Raw genomic sequence first — 17,313 nt, forward strand, 5'->3', positions numbered from 1 at the left:
TCCGCCCCTTCCCTAAACCGCAGCACCGGCGTTGTTCTTTCCGCGTTGATTCCCACACATGTCTTCCAGGACGTCTGCGCGCACTGGGGTCGGTGCCATTCGAGTCGCCGTTGCCGCCGTCTCGTATGGCCTTCTGAATTTTCATTTTGCTGTTCTCGGCGCATTTTGCAGCTCAGTCGCATCGTCTAAGCCTGTATGACACTTCCTGATATGTAGCGTTCGCGGGGGTAGGTATAGTCAATATGTGGACGCTGCCGGCCCCCCGCTGCCAGCAAGCCTTAAGACAGCTCTTCGAATTGAACAGCTAATGAACGTTACTGACGTGGGATGTGCAACATCGTAGCCGCCAACGATCAGGACGCGCGTTGGACGGGTATTGATGGCCGTGGCGATAGTCCAGCTAAGGCATTAGTCGTCTGAAAGCCCCGACTTTCGACGCATGCACAAAAAAATATGACACCCGTTTATGGTTTTTAGGACACGTAAAAAAAACACCATTTGGGGGGCCAAAAAAGCCCTTAATTATGGTGTCCTGATATCATATTCTGGAGTCTTGACAGCAGTAGCACTATCGGGTTTGAAAGGGGATTCGGGTGCCTATAAATGCAGTGTCAATACATGCCCAGTTTGGGGAGCCAAGGAGTCCCGAAATCACCTGGCACCTTTTTGAGTGGTGCCAGACACCCTCCAAATACCTAATACCCAAAATGGTGCTAGGATACCCTTAAACTGCAGGTACCAAAATGCCCCAAGCTCCCCTAGGATGGCACCTATTTCTGATATTCCAACCAGTATTGATACCTTATTTTGGTACTTCAGCAAGGTGCTCAATACCGGACTCCTTTCCACAACACCCAATAATGGTGCTCACAACTATATTTCGCAAGCTGCATTTATGATTCAAACTATGCTTAACACAAAGCAAAAGTGCCATTCAATTCTTCAAGTTTTCAAGCTCTTTGCACCATAAGTCATGGACACATGAAGCGTCATAAGCACTTTCTTCAATACCATGAGCCCATGACACAAACACACGGCTCCCCTCACTTTGAGCTTCACTTCAGCGAACTCAGTAGGCCTACTTTTGCCACCCGGGCTGCCTCTTGCTGCAAAACCGCACACGTGATTGTAGATTATGGTGCCATGATACGTTCCAGCTTGGGTTGAGATGGGCGGCCAGGTGATATGCGAAACTGTCTCCTATAATCAGCAGCATTTTGCTTGATCCAGATATGGGTATCACCGACGGTTCCCCGTCCGTTCGTCCCTGGACCCCGCGCGGCAGGCGACTCGGCCTGCCGCGCGGCACTGCGTGAGCAGCGCGCCAGAAAGGTATGCTGTGCCGCCGGGCAGCTAACAGCACCGAACAGAGAGCTATTGCCCTTGGCAATGCATTCGTCTATGTGTCCGGATAAGGAGATATGGTTGATATGATATGAAACGAGGATAGGTATGATTGTTATTTTCACAGCGTGTCGAAGCTACCGTGTGCTGTTTACAATTGTTGTTCACATCTCCCCCTCTCGATGGCTAATCCCTTCCGAAGTGCTGGTGCATATCAAGTTGGTATCGTGACATTCTTTTCTGGAGGACATACTAGGCCCACATACTTGCTCTTTGCTCACAGATGTTGCTCTTTGTCAGCTGACTGATGACTCTTTGGTATATTATCACCATCCATGTAACGAACTGGTCTGTACTGGCTCACCAAGCACACTGCCGGCCCGCGGCCCAAACCGGCCCGCGGCCGACCCCACAGTGCCCCAGGGCAGACGCGGCGGCAGTACGTTCACATACGCGCTGACGTCACGGGCAAGCCGTGACCTCAGCGAGGCAGAGCAATACACCACAATCCAGTACAAAGGTGTGAATCCTGGCTGGTTTGTATCGATGCCATTTCTTATCATTTTCCTGGATTGCCGTTTTGGTTTCTTGCCGATACTGCAGTGACCACCCGTTTTCTGTGACGTTTTTCACGTTATTATGCACTTTTGTGTCATTTTTCTTTTGAATTGGCTGGTGAACTGCTTTCTTTTGCTTTGGCTGGTGAACTGCATTTACCTATGAATGTATTGGGCCTTTGTTAGTGGACGTTTGCTCGTATTGCTATCGTTTTGGATCGAACATTGGATCGAACATCGAATCATTAAATGTATGCGTTCACCAGTTTCTCAGACGTTCTCTGCCGTTTTCACTTTTCTGTGACGAAGGCTCAATGATTGCAACGGCTTGCATTGCACAAATTGAACAGCATCATCGTTTTCCAGCCGACCTGATTGTGTTTCTCATGCCGCTTTTTATCGTTTGCACTTACGATACCAACGGTTGTCGTTTGCACTTGCCTTTTCCAACAGAATCTGCATTTTTCTTGTGCGTTTTTGATTGCCAGGTATGGTGGAGAATGGAGATCCGTTGCAACTGAGGACCATTACACCACCGTACGCAATAGTGTCCACGGTTTGGTCCCTGCGAGACTGCAGCTGAGTCTCAGGGCATGGTGGAACAGTTAGTGTTAGCGCTACATGGCGCTGCTGAAGTGATGGTTTTTGGTGGCGAAGCGACTCCCCCGTTGTTACCCGTGGCCGTAGCTGAAATGGATTATCTTCTTTGTCTCTGGACTCGCGTGTTTACTGCTGATTGATATATTTCACATTCTTCGGTTCTGGTAGCGAGCCTCTATATTATCCACTCAAACACATCACCGCCGTTCAACATCACCAACCTCATGTTCATGTCCCACCTCAAGCCACATCACCACTCCCCCTCTTCACGTCCCCCGCACACCGCATCTTGGCGAGGAGAGGCACGGTCCCCACGAATAACATTATCTTAACCTTTGACTCCACCGACATGCCGAGCGAGGTTCGCGTGGGGTACGTGAGGGTTCGTGTGCGACCTTACGTCCCGGCACCCATGCGTTGTTTCCGCTGTCAACGTTTTGGTCATACGAAGGACAACTGCCGAGGCAAACCCGTGTGCTCCAAGTGTGCTTCCCAGGACCACACTGACGACACGTGCAGCTCGGAAACCCCTCGATGCGTCAACTGCGGAGAGGGGCAGACACCGCACTCCGCGTATGACAGGTCCTGCCCTACATACGTCAAAGAGAAGGAGATAAATACCATCAAGGCTACCAGAAATCTGTCGTTTAAAGAGGCCCGGGAGGTGTATAACCAAACTCACCCGAAGACCTCGTATGCCCAAAAGGTGAGAGTGACAAACTCAACCGATGCCTCCCAGATGAGTGTTGCACAGCTTGTGCAGCTCCTCAAGCGATTCGGCCTCACTGTCGTAGCCACTGATGGCTCAGCGGACCCCCCGGCGCCTCGTGCGCCGCCGAGCGACACGGAGCAGGCTGCTCAGGAGTCAGTGTGGGGTCCACCCAGTCCGGCTCCAGCCGCGAGTGGAGACGAGTGGACCGTCGTCCAGCGCCGACAGGGTGGTCGGCGCCCCCCGGCGCAGGGTAAGGCGCCACCCACCCCGCCCCGCCCCCGACCGTCTACGGCGGTGCAGGAGGCTCTGCGGCGGGGGGAGGAGGAGAGGAGGGCACGTGAGGCGAGGAGGGCTCGCCTCGTACAGAAGGCCCTCGAGGCTAAAGAAGCCTCGTCTGCCGACTCCGCCTCCGGGAGTGCCAACGCGGCCGCCGCCGCTGACACCCCGGAGACACCTGAGGCGGGGACTCGGCCCATCATGGGTCCCCCGCCGCCTCCTCCACCTCCGCAGCGGCGGCCACCACCGCCGCTGCCAGAGACGCCTGTGTCGAGGACACAGGCCGCCGCCTCGACATCTCCGTCGGGGCGGCAACAGTCCTCCGCGGCTCCAGGGCGCCTCGCCAAGCGGCAGACGCCCCCGAGCTGGTCGCCCTCGGAGGGTGACGCCCCTCGGGCGAAAAAGCCCCAGCAGGGCTCGAGCCACGCCCGATCTGCCTCCGCTGAAGGGAGGCTTCACCGAGAGGGCTCGGGGCACCCCCGCATCCGTTACGGGGGGAGCGCCTCCTCGGAGTTAGAGGACCTAGTCTAGTCTTTCAGTCTAGTCATTTCCTCTTTTATCCTTTTATCTTTTTCGCGCTATTGCGCTTTTTTACCAGGTGCATTTCTCTCGGTGTTTTTTACCTTTTTTGTGGTCAGTCAGGTATCTGCGTGCGCCTTTGCCTCATGTTATACGCGCCCTTTTTGCGCCTTTTTAACCACGCCTTTTATTCTACAGTGGAACTGTAGAGGCCTCCGGGCCAACTACCAGGACCTACAGTCTCTTATCCGTTGGCGCACACCCCTTGTTTTAGGTCTCCAGGAGACCAAGCTTGCGCCAAATGTCACCCTTGCCATCAAGGGCTACTCTGTTTTTAGGAGAGACCTGGACACCCCTACCATTGCCCATGGAGGTGTGCTTCTGGCGGTTCACCACAGCGTACCTGCGCGCCAGGTGCCGCTGCAGACTCCCCTGCAGGCGGTGGCCGCCAGAGTTGATTTCAACCACCGGGAACTGACTGTGTGCTCCTTATACCTTCCACCAGGTATAGCGCTCCCGGTGGTTGAGCTTCATCGACTTGTCGATGAGCTTCCACCTCCGGTCCTGGTAGTCGGCGATTTTAACGCCCATAGCCTGGCGTGGGGATGCGACACGACTGGCACTCGTGGTCGACTTTTAGAATCTTTTATCCGCGATGAGGCGCTGTGTATTTTAAATACAGGACAGCGCACCCATTTTACAACACCCTCCGGTCAAACATCGGCTCTGGACCTGAGCTTAGTCAGTCCGCGGCTAGCTCAGCTTTTTACCTGGTCCGTCCATGACGACCCACTCGGGAGCGACCACTTCCCAGTGTGGCTGGAGCACCAGGAGTCCCCAGTGTCGGGCAACCGTCCACCTAGGTGGAATGTTCGGAAAGCCGACTGGGGCGAATTCCAGGCCGCTGTAGAGGCCTCTGTTTTAGCCAGAGCCGACGCCTCTGTGATGTCTACAGAGGATTTTACATGTTTACTCAATGACTCCGCAAACGGGTGCATACCCAAGACGTCGAGTCAGCCTCGTCGTCCTCCGGTCCCGTGGTGGACCAAGGAATGCGGAGATGCGATTCGTGCCAGGAAACGCGCTTTTAGAAAGTTTGACCGGAGTAGTACTACTGAGAACCTCATCGCTTTTAAGAGAGCGCGGGCTTTTGCCCGACGCGTTTTAAAGGAGGCAAAGGCTGTTTCATGGCGCACTTATGTAAGTTCCTTAAACCGTTTTACTCCTACGACCCAAATATGGGCACGCATGAAGCGCATTGAAGGCCGGTTCAGCTCTGTTCCGCTTCCGGTTTTAAGAGTGAACAACACGGACATATCTCACCCTTCAGACGTCGCAGAGACGATAGGTCGTGCACTCTATCAGCGCTGCCGAGGAGAGCCGTCCTCACGACCTGCACCAGCCGCCGTGGACTTCAGCACAGCTGAAAATTTGGTGTACAACGAGCCTTTCTCTATGGCTGAGCTCACGTCTGCCATCAGCTCGTTGCGCAGCGTCTCAGAAGGTCCGGATGCTGTCCACAACGACATGCTCCGTCATCTCCCAGCAGTTGCCCTCGAGGCGCTGCTAGCAACCTTCAATTCGCTTTGGGAGACTGGCACTTTCCCTGAGACCTGGCGGGAAGCCACTATCATTCCTATCTTGAAGGCTGGCAAGTCGGGACATGACCCTCTCCATTATCGGCCCATCTCTCTCACATCATCGCTATCAAAGCTGATGGAGAAGATGGTCAATGTGCGTTTTAGCTGGTTTCTGGAACATCATGGTGTTTTTACAAACGCCCAGTGCGGTTTTAGAAAGCACCGCAGCCCTGTTGACCACATTTTAGCCCTTGACACCGAGATACGCACCTGTTTTACTGAAAGGAAGCACCTTGGAGCACTGTTCTTTGATATTGAGGCGGCCTATGATACAGTCTTACGACACAGCATACTTTTCAAAGTGTATAAGTACGGCATACGCGGCCGGATGGGCCTCTTTATCGAGAACTTTTTATCGGGTCGTCGGTTTAAAGTCCGAGTCGGTAACCAGTTGTCTAGCAGTTTTATCCAAGAGAATGGAGTCCCTCAGGGAGGGGTGCTTAGTGTGGCGTTATTCGCAGTGGCGATTAACGATATCGCCGATGATCTCCCGGTCTCTATCGGCAGATCGCTTTTTGTTGACGATTTTGCCATCTGGTTCGCCGCTTCCAGCGCTCGGCACATGGCCAGACAACTGCAGCTTGCAGTCAGACGGCTTGAGAGATGGAGCCGTGACAATGGTCTCCGTTTTTCAACGAGGAAGACTGTTGCCATGCATTTCTGTCGCCGCCGCTGCGCCGACCCTACATTGGGTATCCGTCTGTACGGACAGACGATCCCCACGCAGCCGGTGGCGAAGTTTCTTGGTATGACGTTTGACGGACGTTTGACGTATAAAGAACATTTTAGAACGCTTCGGGAACGATGTTTTAAATCCCTGAACGTTTTAAAGTGTGTTGCCCGCACATCATACGGTGCGGATCGCAAAACTCTGCTCCTCTTGTACCGGTCGATCATCCGATCGAAGCTGGACTACGCGTGTTTTGTTTATGATTCTGCAAGTGAGTCCAGCAAGAAGTCCCTGGACGCAGTACATCACGCTGCGCTCCGCGTTGCCACCGGGGCTTTCCGCACTTCTCCAAAGAGTAGTCTTCTGGCTGAAACGAATGAGCCACCTCTAGCTATTCGTCGCCAGATGCTGGGGATGCGTTACACTTTGAAACTTCGCCAATACCCAACGCATCCGACGTACCCGTACGTCTTTTCACGTCACGCTACTCGATCTGACGGGAGGGTACGACCGTCGTTTGGAGAACGCATGGGAGGTCTTTTTTCAGCTGCTAACATATCCTTGCGTGGCGTTCGGCGTACCTGGGACACGCCCCCTCCACCCTGGAAAAACGCCAATCCGCAAGTGGACCTCTCACTATCGACTGTTAAGAAGGACAACTTGTTGCCTGCTGAGGCGCGAGCCAGAGCCTTAGAGCACATTGCCGTTTATGATGGTTTTATCACGGTTTATACAGACGGCTCGAAGACAACCGAGGGAGCGGGCTGCTCTTTTGTCGCTGGTCGTGACACCCGCTCGTTTTCTCTGCCACCTTCCGCCTCGGTGTTTTCTTCAGAGCTAGTCGCTATAGAGAAGGCTTTGTGTTTCATCGAGGTTTCTGGCAGTCCCTTTTACTTGATTTTATCTGATTCTCTTAGCAGCTTATTGGCCTTACGTACTTTTAACTCAGTTGACCCCATCGTGCGGGACATTTTAACTCGGCTTACGTCGGTGGAGCAATCTGGAAAATCAGTCCGTTTCTGCTGGATTCCCAGTCACGTCGGCATTGAAGGCAATGAGCTTGCTGATGCTGCTGCCAGACGCGCCGCCGCAGCACCCTGCACTCGGCGCTTGCCTCTGCCTGCCCGGGATTTTTATCCGCTGGTGCGACCCTTCATGCTTTCAAAGTGGCAGGCAGATTGGGATTTGTGTGTAAGGAACAAGCTGAGAGAGTTGAAACCAACTCTAGAGCCTTGGCAGTCTTGCCTGCAAGGCAATCGTTTCCAGGAAGTGGTCCTCTGCAGACTCCGTATTGGTCACACATACGCGACGCACAGCTATCTCCTTTCAGGAGGTGAGCAGCCTTTGTGCAACAGGTGTTCCGTGCCTCTAACCGTCGCTCACGTTCTTTTATCTTGCCCACTCTTTGAACGGAACCGGACACGCTACCTGGGCTGTATTGCTCCTGGTACCACTATCCGCCACCTACTGGGTGACGAGTCACCCTGGGTTTTATCCGGCAATATTTTTTCCTTTATCCGTTCGGTCAACTTCCAGGTGATTTACTCAACCTGACCCAATTCCTCTCTAGTCTACTTGTCTAGTCAGTTGACTGTTACGACGCTCTTGCGTTGTTCTATCTTACCTTGCCGTTTTTATCAAGTCTTTTACTTTCTTAGCCTTGGTATATAGAAGGTCTCTTGTTTTGAAACACTTGTTTTATTAGAGTGACGTTATGGGCGCAAAATGACCTTCGCAGTCGGCGCGCCCTAAAGCCCCAATAAACAAACAAACAAACCTCTTCACGTCCCCCCGCGTCCTCCAACAACCCACGCTACGACAGTTCTGGCGCAGCCGCGCCATTCACCCTGGCGAGAACAGGTAAGTCACCGCAACCAAATTATACAACCCGCTACAATAGTTTCCGCTGAAGTTTCCGCCCCGGAAACAACAACAAAAGTTACCTACATATCTGGTTCGGAGAATATTGTGCGGGGCGACTCTACAAGATGGGTTCAAACGGTTCTTCCACTTACAAGCCATTTACACAAGTGTATCCGAGCGACATTTTGGGCCCTAAAATATCACACAGATGCACCAATGTAAAGTAACCAACACTTCCCCAAGCCACGAACCCACGGCAGAGCGACGCGACAACAATGATATCCTAACCATGGACATTGAAACAGGCAACTTAAACTATAACGCAAACCCTATCGACGCACCACCCGGCAGTCAACATCATACACCGTCAGCCCACTACAAAGTCTGTCAGTTTGGTAGGGGTACGACTTACTCGGCCGGAACGTGTACGTTTCTCGGGAGCCGTTTCCTGGTCCCCTGCAGAACCCACCATGCCTTCGTCTGCATGGATGGTGGGCCGCCCCGTGTCCTCGTCAGTGTGTGTACAGGGACCCGCAGTTGCTACTGTACACATATATTACCGATTTAGAATTGCGCTATTATTTGCTAAGTGCTGGCCATTGGAGAAAGGAGATGTAGTGCAAAGTATGGAGGAATAACACATGTTTGCTCCGAGGACGTATGTTTTGTATAATTCCTCTTACCGCAACAGATATTCTTCCAAAACTACAATCGTGCTATTTTTCCGCGCCGGTTGCCTCCCCAGAGCCCGTCCTTGGTATCGCCTATAGCTTCCGTTCCCGCTACGTGAATGAAAGTCACGTGACTACTACAGGTTTGCGCTCAGTACTAACACACCTAGCCCGAGGGCCGGTCCGTAGCGGGGAGGGGTAGAACGCCAGAGCTCCAGCGCAGTGGAGGTGGTGGTGGCCCGTATCACAAAGAGGCAACCGTAAGCAGAAGTACAATTGCCGCAGTATAAGATTATGATCAAGTTTTCTTTAGATGTATTGATTGACAAGAAAGTGCAATGCTTATCCGATATAATAAAACGGTGTCCAAGGCCTTGGAAGAACTATAAAACATATTCAGCAACGTATAAATTTCTGATACAGGCCATGACCTTTCACCTTGCCTCCGGGGAGGACCGCTCAGGAAGCCACATACCGAACGAATCGAGGCCTCGCAGCGCGGCGGCAGAGGAGGTGGATAAACCATCGCCAGATCTTTCGGTTACTTATGTTGAAGAAGGGAGGGAGTTGAAGGTGTAGGGTGAGGGCTGTTTTCAACCCACTCACCAATCTTTCCTTATCAACTTATAGCTTACCGAAAAATGCAACACAATGGTGGCCGTCACGAGATGTAGCGAAGAAGTGCCTCAGCCACACCGGTTTTGAGTAAACTTTAAGCATTGGAATTCAGGCCAGTGATCCTGAAGCATTATTTTATTTTTGTCGTGCATAAGCTGGGATGACGTGGGTCAAGTTAATTGCGAAGAAACGGTTTTAGTTTCAGATCATTTATGAGGCTAGTCGCGCCAAATAGTATACGTTTGTTGCAAAATGTCAAATAGAATGTTGACGTGCTATCCAGATGATGGAATTTATTTGACACAAGAAGTCAAAAAGTGGCATCGTTAGTCATCCTGCATACCTATAAATCGATTCGTCAAATCGTCACCTTGGTTCGAGCTCAATAGTTCTTTTCGCGGATGATCGGTTTCGTTTTCTTTCTTTTTTTGGGGGGGGGACAGATTATGAGCCAGTAACCACCCTCCCCAGTCCCCCAAACAACAATTGTTGACAAATACTGTGATGGCCTAAAAAATGCCCTCAATTATGTTACGTAGGGGAGAATGAGGTAAGTTGAGTCGCTTTTTGTTTTTCTTAAGCTACAGGCTAACTTACTAATCATTTTTCTGCGTTTACGGGTTGGACGGACAGAGTGGTGATTTGCGCATGTAATGGTGGCCAGAAATGTTTCATACCGCTTATTTTTGTACTGAAAAGGCTACGTCAAAAATCATCTTGCACGTTGCTCATCTTACCCCATGGGCGGGGTAAGTTGAGACACGTCGTGGGGAAAATTGAGCATGGATAGAAAAACGAACCTTTTCTTTTCGCTGGCGCGGCGAAGAGTGGGCTCTTTTATTTACTCCATGGCATAGATACTTATGGCAAGGTTTTTTCCTCCATCAAAAAAGTGACTGTTTTAAGCCTTCCAATAGCTCGTCAAGTTTTCTATCACGGAAGAAATCATTTTATCCTTCAGATAATCTGCAAATCACTTACAACTTGTGTAATCAACAAAGAAAAACAATTTCCTACCATTTTATTCAGCAGGAGCAAGCGCAGCTCAGTTTGGTTTTCGACAGCGGAGACAACAATGGCTTACCCGGCTCATTTTCCCCAGGTGAAAATGGGTCATCTTGCCCCACCCGTGGCCATTTTCGATTAATGACACCCGCTAAGGAAAATAACCATACACCGCAGATAACAACCATCTCATTTTAAAGGCAAAACATGTCTTAGTTATCAGGGGCGATACCACATGTTACCGGGTGCTGAGCGTGAGAACGTTGCCGTCTCACGTGAAAGACTGCAACATCGTAAGCGAACGGCACATGGAAGCTCAAGTCAATTAGCGCCATAGGAGCTGAGAAACATGGGGTGGCTAAACTTGCCCCTTGGCTCATCTTACCTCACTCTCCCCTATTTGGGGCTCTCAACTTTGATTTGTTAAAGTTTTTTTGTCTGTTCATTATAAAAGATGTCAAATTTGCCGTATCATTAACCCGCGCCCCACTGGGGTCTGTGTATAACACGCCCTACTGGGGGGGGGGGGCTATTCATAGCCCCCCTTCTAACTCCGAAACTACTGGGCCGATCGTCAAAATTCAAACGGCGTCTGATAGCCCCGGAAAAACTGTCGAGCGAAACCTAATTTCATTGACCTCGAGGTCACCGATGACGTCACAGGTCAGGTCAAAGTAAAAATTATTAGCATTTTGGCTTGTTCACATTTTGGGCTCTGGCCGCCGTCTTACAAGTCAGATCATGCTCATTTTTGGTTTCCACACTCGTGAACAGATGCTTTAGATATCTTGAGGGTACCAAACTTGTACTTTGATTTTCAGGTCAGGGTCAGGTCATCACAGGTCACGGAAATATTATATCATACGTCGGTCACGTGACACATGTTTTATGGTCCATTTAGGCCATAGATTTCGAATTTGATGTTGTCTGTGTCATTTGAGGTCATTTTGAGTCGAATTTAGCTTAGGTCAGGTCACTTTCAGGTCAAAAAAGGTCAAATTTTGAAGTTAAAATTTTTCAACAAAAAAGGTGTCTATTGGATGCAGTTTGAGCTCAGGAACACGATGGTGCCATTTATATTGGTGTACGATGTCAAATACGTACTGAAAAATTGATTTGAAAAATTAATAATTGTGAATTTTTTGCAATAATGCGTATAACTTGGCCATTTTTGAAGATATTTAGCTAAAACTTGCTAGAGTTAGTCATAATCATGCGTTCTGTCACATATATTCCGGTTTTTTTCGAAAAGTCAAAAACTTTTTGAAAAAAAATACAAAAATATAAATTTTGAATATTATTATATAAAATTTTCGAAATTTTCAAAAGTTTGAAAATCCGAGATAGCAATTTGATAGCGCGGTCAATTCTGAGTCCTTTCATGCAAAGAAATTGGATCTAGCTTAAAAACTGAGCTCTTGGGAGCGATTGCCGTGGTTCAATGTTTTGCGTCGAAATCGGACGAACATGACGTCACTCTGACGTCATTTCCGGCCGACCTATGGTAGCTACGAAGTTCAAATTTTGACACAAGGTGTCAAATTAATGCAGCTAAAGGTACCGAAAGTTTGGCGACGATCCGTCAAGCGATTTGAAAGTTATTGCGGAAAAACGGGAGGGGGGGCTATAAATAGCCCCCCCCCAGTGGGGCGCGGGTTAAACTTTTATTGAGTTTGTATTTCACACTTATCTAAAATGAACAATTTTGTCACTGGCTTCTTTTATGAATGGAATTGGATGGTCGCATGAATGAACGAATGAATAGCTCCATTTGAGCATCAGCTGAAATCAATCCTAAAATTTAATCTACCAGTCTGCAACGAAAAGGTTTAAAAAACAGTGCAAGTTAGGTGCAGTTTCTAATATATGCCGTTTTTTATTATGAGTGTCTCATAGCTCCTTAATCTTGAGCCGCTTCTCTTACGATTCATTTTATGTGGTGCTTACATTGTTCAAGAAGTTATAGTATTCGAGCTCGTTGGTCTTAAAAACTGCTATCGAAGTAAATTAAAGTGCTTCGGGCTTCGGCACTTAAAAACCAATCGATATTTAACCCTCACCCACTTAGGCATGTCTTTTCAGCGTCTTACATGTAGCGGAGGGGCGTAGAAACCCTCAGCCATTCGGCCCTTGATAAATATAGCCAGAGCTTCGCTGAAAAATAAAAAAGAGCGAGCTGCTCGTGACGAGAGAAATCCGATGATTTGAGGGTCCTGGTCATCGCTGACGAGAGAAAGCCAATTATTTTCATGTCCTGGTCAATGCTGAGATCCTAGGTTACTGGTTGACCTCCCAGATCAGGTTAATAACCCAAAAGCACGGAAATTGGGTCCCGCTAGAATTTCTACAAGTGAAGTTTGCTGGGACTTGGCTTGTTTCTGACTCCGAATTTGCACTTGCTTTGATCAAAGATGATGTATCAAAGCATTTGGGGTAGGACGGGTCACGCCAGATCACCCATTAGGCGTTCTGCCGGCTATCCATAGAATGTTAACCAGCACTTACAGCCTTGCACCATATTGTATAACTGATACCTAAGTATGCCTAGTTTTCAAATGCTAAAATGAGTGCTAAATTTCAAACCAACACTTCCTAAAAACCACAGTAAAAAGGTGTAAATTTAAGGAAGTTAACCGAAATCATTTCAAGTAAATGACCTTAACCTGAGTTTCACGTGACCTTGGCACCCACAACAATCAATGAGACAAACATTAGATAGTTTGGATGCTTCCGTGATGCTTCCGTGATGTGCTTAAAAGACTGCTGAAAATATATCTTTAAAAAATAAAGATAACTACTTCATCGATTTTAGCGAAAGAAAACATGTATGCCTAATTACTTATTTCTTGCCACTGACGGAGGCACTTTTTTGTGCGAAACGTCTGGTTTTATTCGTATTGTTATTGTATTGTCATTCCCTGTGAGAAAAAAGGATAACTCTTCAGTTAGTAACCAGAACAGCGAAACGGCTCAATGTAACACAATTCACTGTGTTTACGAAACCTATAACTGTCCCTAAAAATAATCCTATTTACAACTTTTAAAAAGATACAGCCTATACAGCTTAGGCATACAATTTTTTTCTGCATTAAGATAAAATTCATTTATCTCCACAGAATACGGTAAATTAGTGCTGCTGAAGTTCGCTTTCGAAGCGTCTCCTCCAAGCATTCCACAGCTCTCGTGCCATTTTGGATCACGGAACATGGCTGGGCGCAGGACAGGCCGTCTGCGAGCTTGGACGGACCACGTGACCACCTCCTCCCCTCCCCCTCACTCCCGTCCCCTTCCCCAGCAGGGCGTCCGCCGTCCGATCTAACCGCGCCCCAGGCAGTCGGCTCGGTCCGACCCTCCCCTGGTCGAGCCACGGCCGCCTGAGTTTGTGCCGAGTGCAAAACTGGAGCAGTAACTAGCGCCGGAACTAGTAGTCAGCACGACCATCGTCAGATGGCAGGAGTAAATGGAATAAGCGGTTCCAGGTTTCAGAAGGAATGGGGCAGGAAGAAGCGCTGAAAACAATGTTTTGCTGATATAGCCATAAAAAGTTCACTGAATTAGGAGAGCAGCACATCAGTTTAAAGCCCTTCAGATGGTGGTTTTAATAAGCACACAATCATTTCCCAATTCGCCTCCAACGGTGTCACAGGCAAAGAATACGCTGAAATACTAGTGTGTACAGAAGCAACTGCGGGTCCCTGTACCTGCTGTGTCGCTGCTTGGAGGCCCCTCACGGTCCCAGTCGGACTCGCCGCTCGCAGAGGGTCGGTCCTGGGCACGGCTAGTGGGTTGGCCACGCCTTGACTGGTCCCATCCCTCAACCGGGTTGGGTCTCAAGGGGTGTCTCTGGACACAGGCAGAGGGGTGCCTTGACTGGGTTGCCCCTGGCTGTCTCACCGTCGTCCCGAGTGCAGCGGGTTGTGCCCGGGACGGATTCAGACCACCTGTCACCGGCGGCCTGGAAGCCGCTCTGAGGGGAACTGGTGCCGTCCGGATGTTTGAAGGGGCAGTTCACTCTTATGTGATCCATCAGACCGCAAACATAACAGTTCATGATTGATTTTTCTCCACTGTCACAGTCCTTTGGTGCCACTACTCTGTGAACACCAGCACCAGTGTGGTCTCCCAGTGCCCTCTCAGCTCTCTCTCTATTCCTGCCACTGTCTTGGCAGCTGTGTCAAGTGTTGTCACTCCCATCTTGACCAGCTCATGTTTACCGGAGGGTGGGAGTAGTTACATCAGATGCAGCAGAGACATCTGATCTCTGTCGGCTTTGTTCATGAGAGTTGGGTATGCAGCAGGTATCAGTGCCTGTATTTGTAGCGGGTGCGCCTCACGTTACCCAGATATCCAAGGCTTGTCAAGCTCCTGCACGGCACTCACCGGATCCAAAGCTCCTCCCAAGAAGCTGGACACCTCTGACTCGAGGTCACCGAGTTCTTTCGGCAGATTCTCACTGCACAGCTGCCTCACACAGTCTTTGACTTCACCAGTTACAAAAATCTCAAGTTAGCCACCAGCTTTTCCTCACTCCACTTCTTCAGTCCACCAAAAATGCGGTAGTCCTCCAACCACACCACCCATTCTTTGGCGCTTGTGCCACTTAACTTTTCGAGTCCAATATCTTTCTCAGCCATTATCTAGTCCGTTACTTTACTTAGATCAAACAATCAATCAAAAACACCGCACCAGAGACCCCACCGACTGCCACCATTGAAATGGATTCTATTCTTTGTCTCTGGACTCGCGTGTTTACTGCTGATTGATATATTTCACATAAGGATTGAGGCACTTGGGGTTAATAGCTGGACAATCATGCGCACAGTTAGTTCAGGCACACGCCACACAGTGTCAACATTTCACGATGGTCCTCTAAAAAACACGTTGTACTCTCCGCCTTATCTTTACAACCCGGATCACTCCAAAAACTGACCTGCTGAGCCTGGTCCTGGGCACGCACATTGCACTTGTAGTTCTGTCGTGTGGTTTACTGCCTGTTCCAGGAACCTACTGAGCCTGCATCTCGCCAGTCACCGTGGGAAGTCGTATACCGGAGCGCCTTTTCGCCCTCGATCGAGGTGAGCGTAGGCTGTTAGCTTAAAGGTAGTGTGCCACCTTTGAAATATTTCCCATTTTTTTCCTAGGATAAGAAGCTTCTGTTTTTACCTAATATCGCAAAAAAAAAATCAAAAATGGGCCTGGAATAGTGCCTTTTTCGCCTAAAAGTGTATCGGTTTTTCGATATGTATAACAACTGTAGTGGGCTGGCCTGCAAACAGGCGTCGGCAACAATCGCGAATGCGGCGCACATGTGACAATAAGCAAAGGTCATTATAGAGGTGCGACGTACGGGAATGAGTTATCAGCTGTCTAATCGTAGACAACACAATGTCGAGCCTTAAACTGTAAGCCTGTATTGGTATTGTTTCTTTTATTTGGCTGTCGAACATTATTTATGGTTTGAAATATGATTTTATGTAAAATAATTGATATGAAAAAGCCGTCTCTTAAGTTATGACCCCATTTCATCGCACGCAAGTGGCAGAAATGACAATGATCAGCTGACGCATTTTTCTTGGCCGAAGTCAGAGCGCGCGGCCCGACGCACCACCACCGCACCACAAAGTATGAGCAGAAGCCGCGCCCAAAGCCAGGGCCCCGGTAACGTGAGGTAGCCGAGTCGCGGCAGCGTGCGCTGACCCAAGCCGGGGCCGCAGCTTTGAGCGCGGTCTACCGCATCCCCGCGGGCAGCCCCGGGCTATCACATGACACCGGGAGGACGCGCGGCCCCGGCTTGGGTCAGCGCACGCTGCCCCGACTCGGCTACCTCACGTTACCGGGGCCCTGGCTTTGGGCGCGGTCTACCGCACCACCTAACAGGCGTGTTCGAAACCGCAGGAGATGATGATGAACGGGTTTATCGAAACTTGATTGGATGAGCATATCGGTAATAGCGATTTCAGTGTGTGCATTTATTGTTCATAGTGGTGTGAAATTTGGTTGGGGTACGACCGACAACCCGTCGGGGCGAATTTCGCACTGGGGTACTCAAAATTTGAAGAATTTAAGACGTTTCCATGAGTTTTGAAGGTATGGATAAGTTCTAAAAATCCGGTTCTCCTTATCTGGGCCATTAACTCCATACGGTACAGGAAAGCTGGCACACTACCTTTAATCTCTACTGCGGTTGCGGATGTAAAGTGTATGGAGAGAAGAGTCAGATGTTGGAAATGATTATCATCTTAGTTCCTAATCGCCCTTATTGTCATTTTCGAAGGCCGGTAAAACGTCTAGCCCGCGCTCTGTCGAACTGGTTCATCTGAGGCGCTTCAGGATCGGAGGTGTTATCGGATGTCGCTGTGGTCAGGCTCTTACGGAAAATTGATTAATATTCTGTCAAGTGGTCCTCAACAGCGAAATAACCTAGACAGTATATTTAGCTGTTTTCGCTTATTTCACAAGGGAGCACACATCGCAGAGCTGTGGTGTGTGCGCCCTCGTGAACTTCTAATGAGTTGACTCCAGCTAATCGCTCGCGGTGTCAAGTTGTTTCTGTCCTGCCGCACTGATGAAGTCAAGACCATCTCGCACTGGTGTTCTCTGCCCGCAGCCATGATGAGGCAGATTAAGGCGGTGCTGATAGATCTCAGCGGCACACTGCATATCGACAACACCAAGATTCCGGGCGCCGTCGAGGCTCTCGAGAAGTAAGTAAGCAGTCAATCGCCAACTGCTGACTTCATTGACTTTGTGGTTTCAAATTGCAAAAGGACTAGCCGATCGTCTCTCAGCGAATCCCTGTCTTGCTCCACCACTACAAAGCTCCCTGCCCCGCTAACCG

General features: G+C 49.6%; 1 protein-coding gene across 3 annotated transcripts in view; it reads left to right on the top strand.

The window, feature by feature from the left end:
- The window catches only part of LOC122383556 (haloacid dehalogenase-like hydrolase domain-containing protein 2), an 81,644-nt gene that overhangs the window by 62,277 nt on the left and 2,054 nt on the right, over nucleotides 1–17,313 (top strand). For 2 of the 3 annotated variants that reach the window (XM_043370080.1, XM_043370079.1), the window contains 2 exons: nucleotides 15,476–15,550; nucleotides 17,083–17,179. In XM_043370080.1, coding sequence (XP_043226015.1) covers nucleotides 17,085–17,179 — 95 coding nt within the window. In that variant the 5' untranslated portion in view covers nucleotides 15,476–15,550; nucleotides 17,083–17,084. The remainder of the gene's footprint in view (nucleotides 1–15,475; nucleotides 15,551–17,082; nucleotides 17,180–17,313) is intronic. The other variant, XM_043370081.1, reaches the window with a different exon arrangement.

This window comes from Amphibalanus amphitrite, unplaced genomic scaffold, assembly GCF_019059575.1.
Source record: "Amphibalanus amphitrite isolate SeventyFive unplaced genomic scaffold, NRLGWU_Aamphi_draft 000167F_arrow, whole genome shotgun sequence".
Taxonomy (NCBI): Eukaryota; Metazoa; Arthropoda; class Thecostraca; order Balanomorpha; family Balanidae; genus Amphibalanus; species Amphibalanus amphitrite.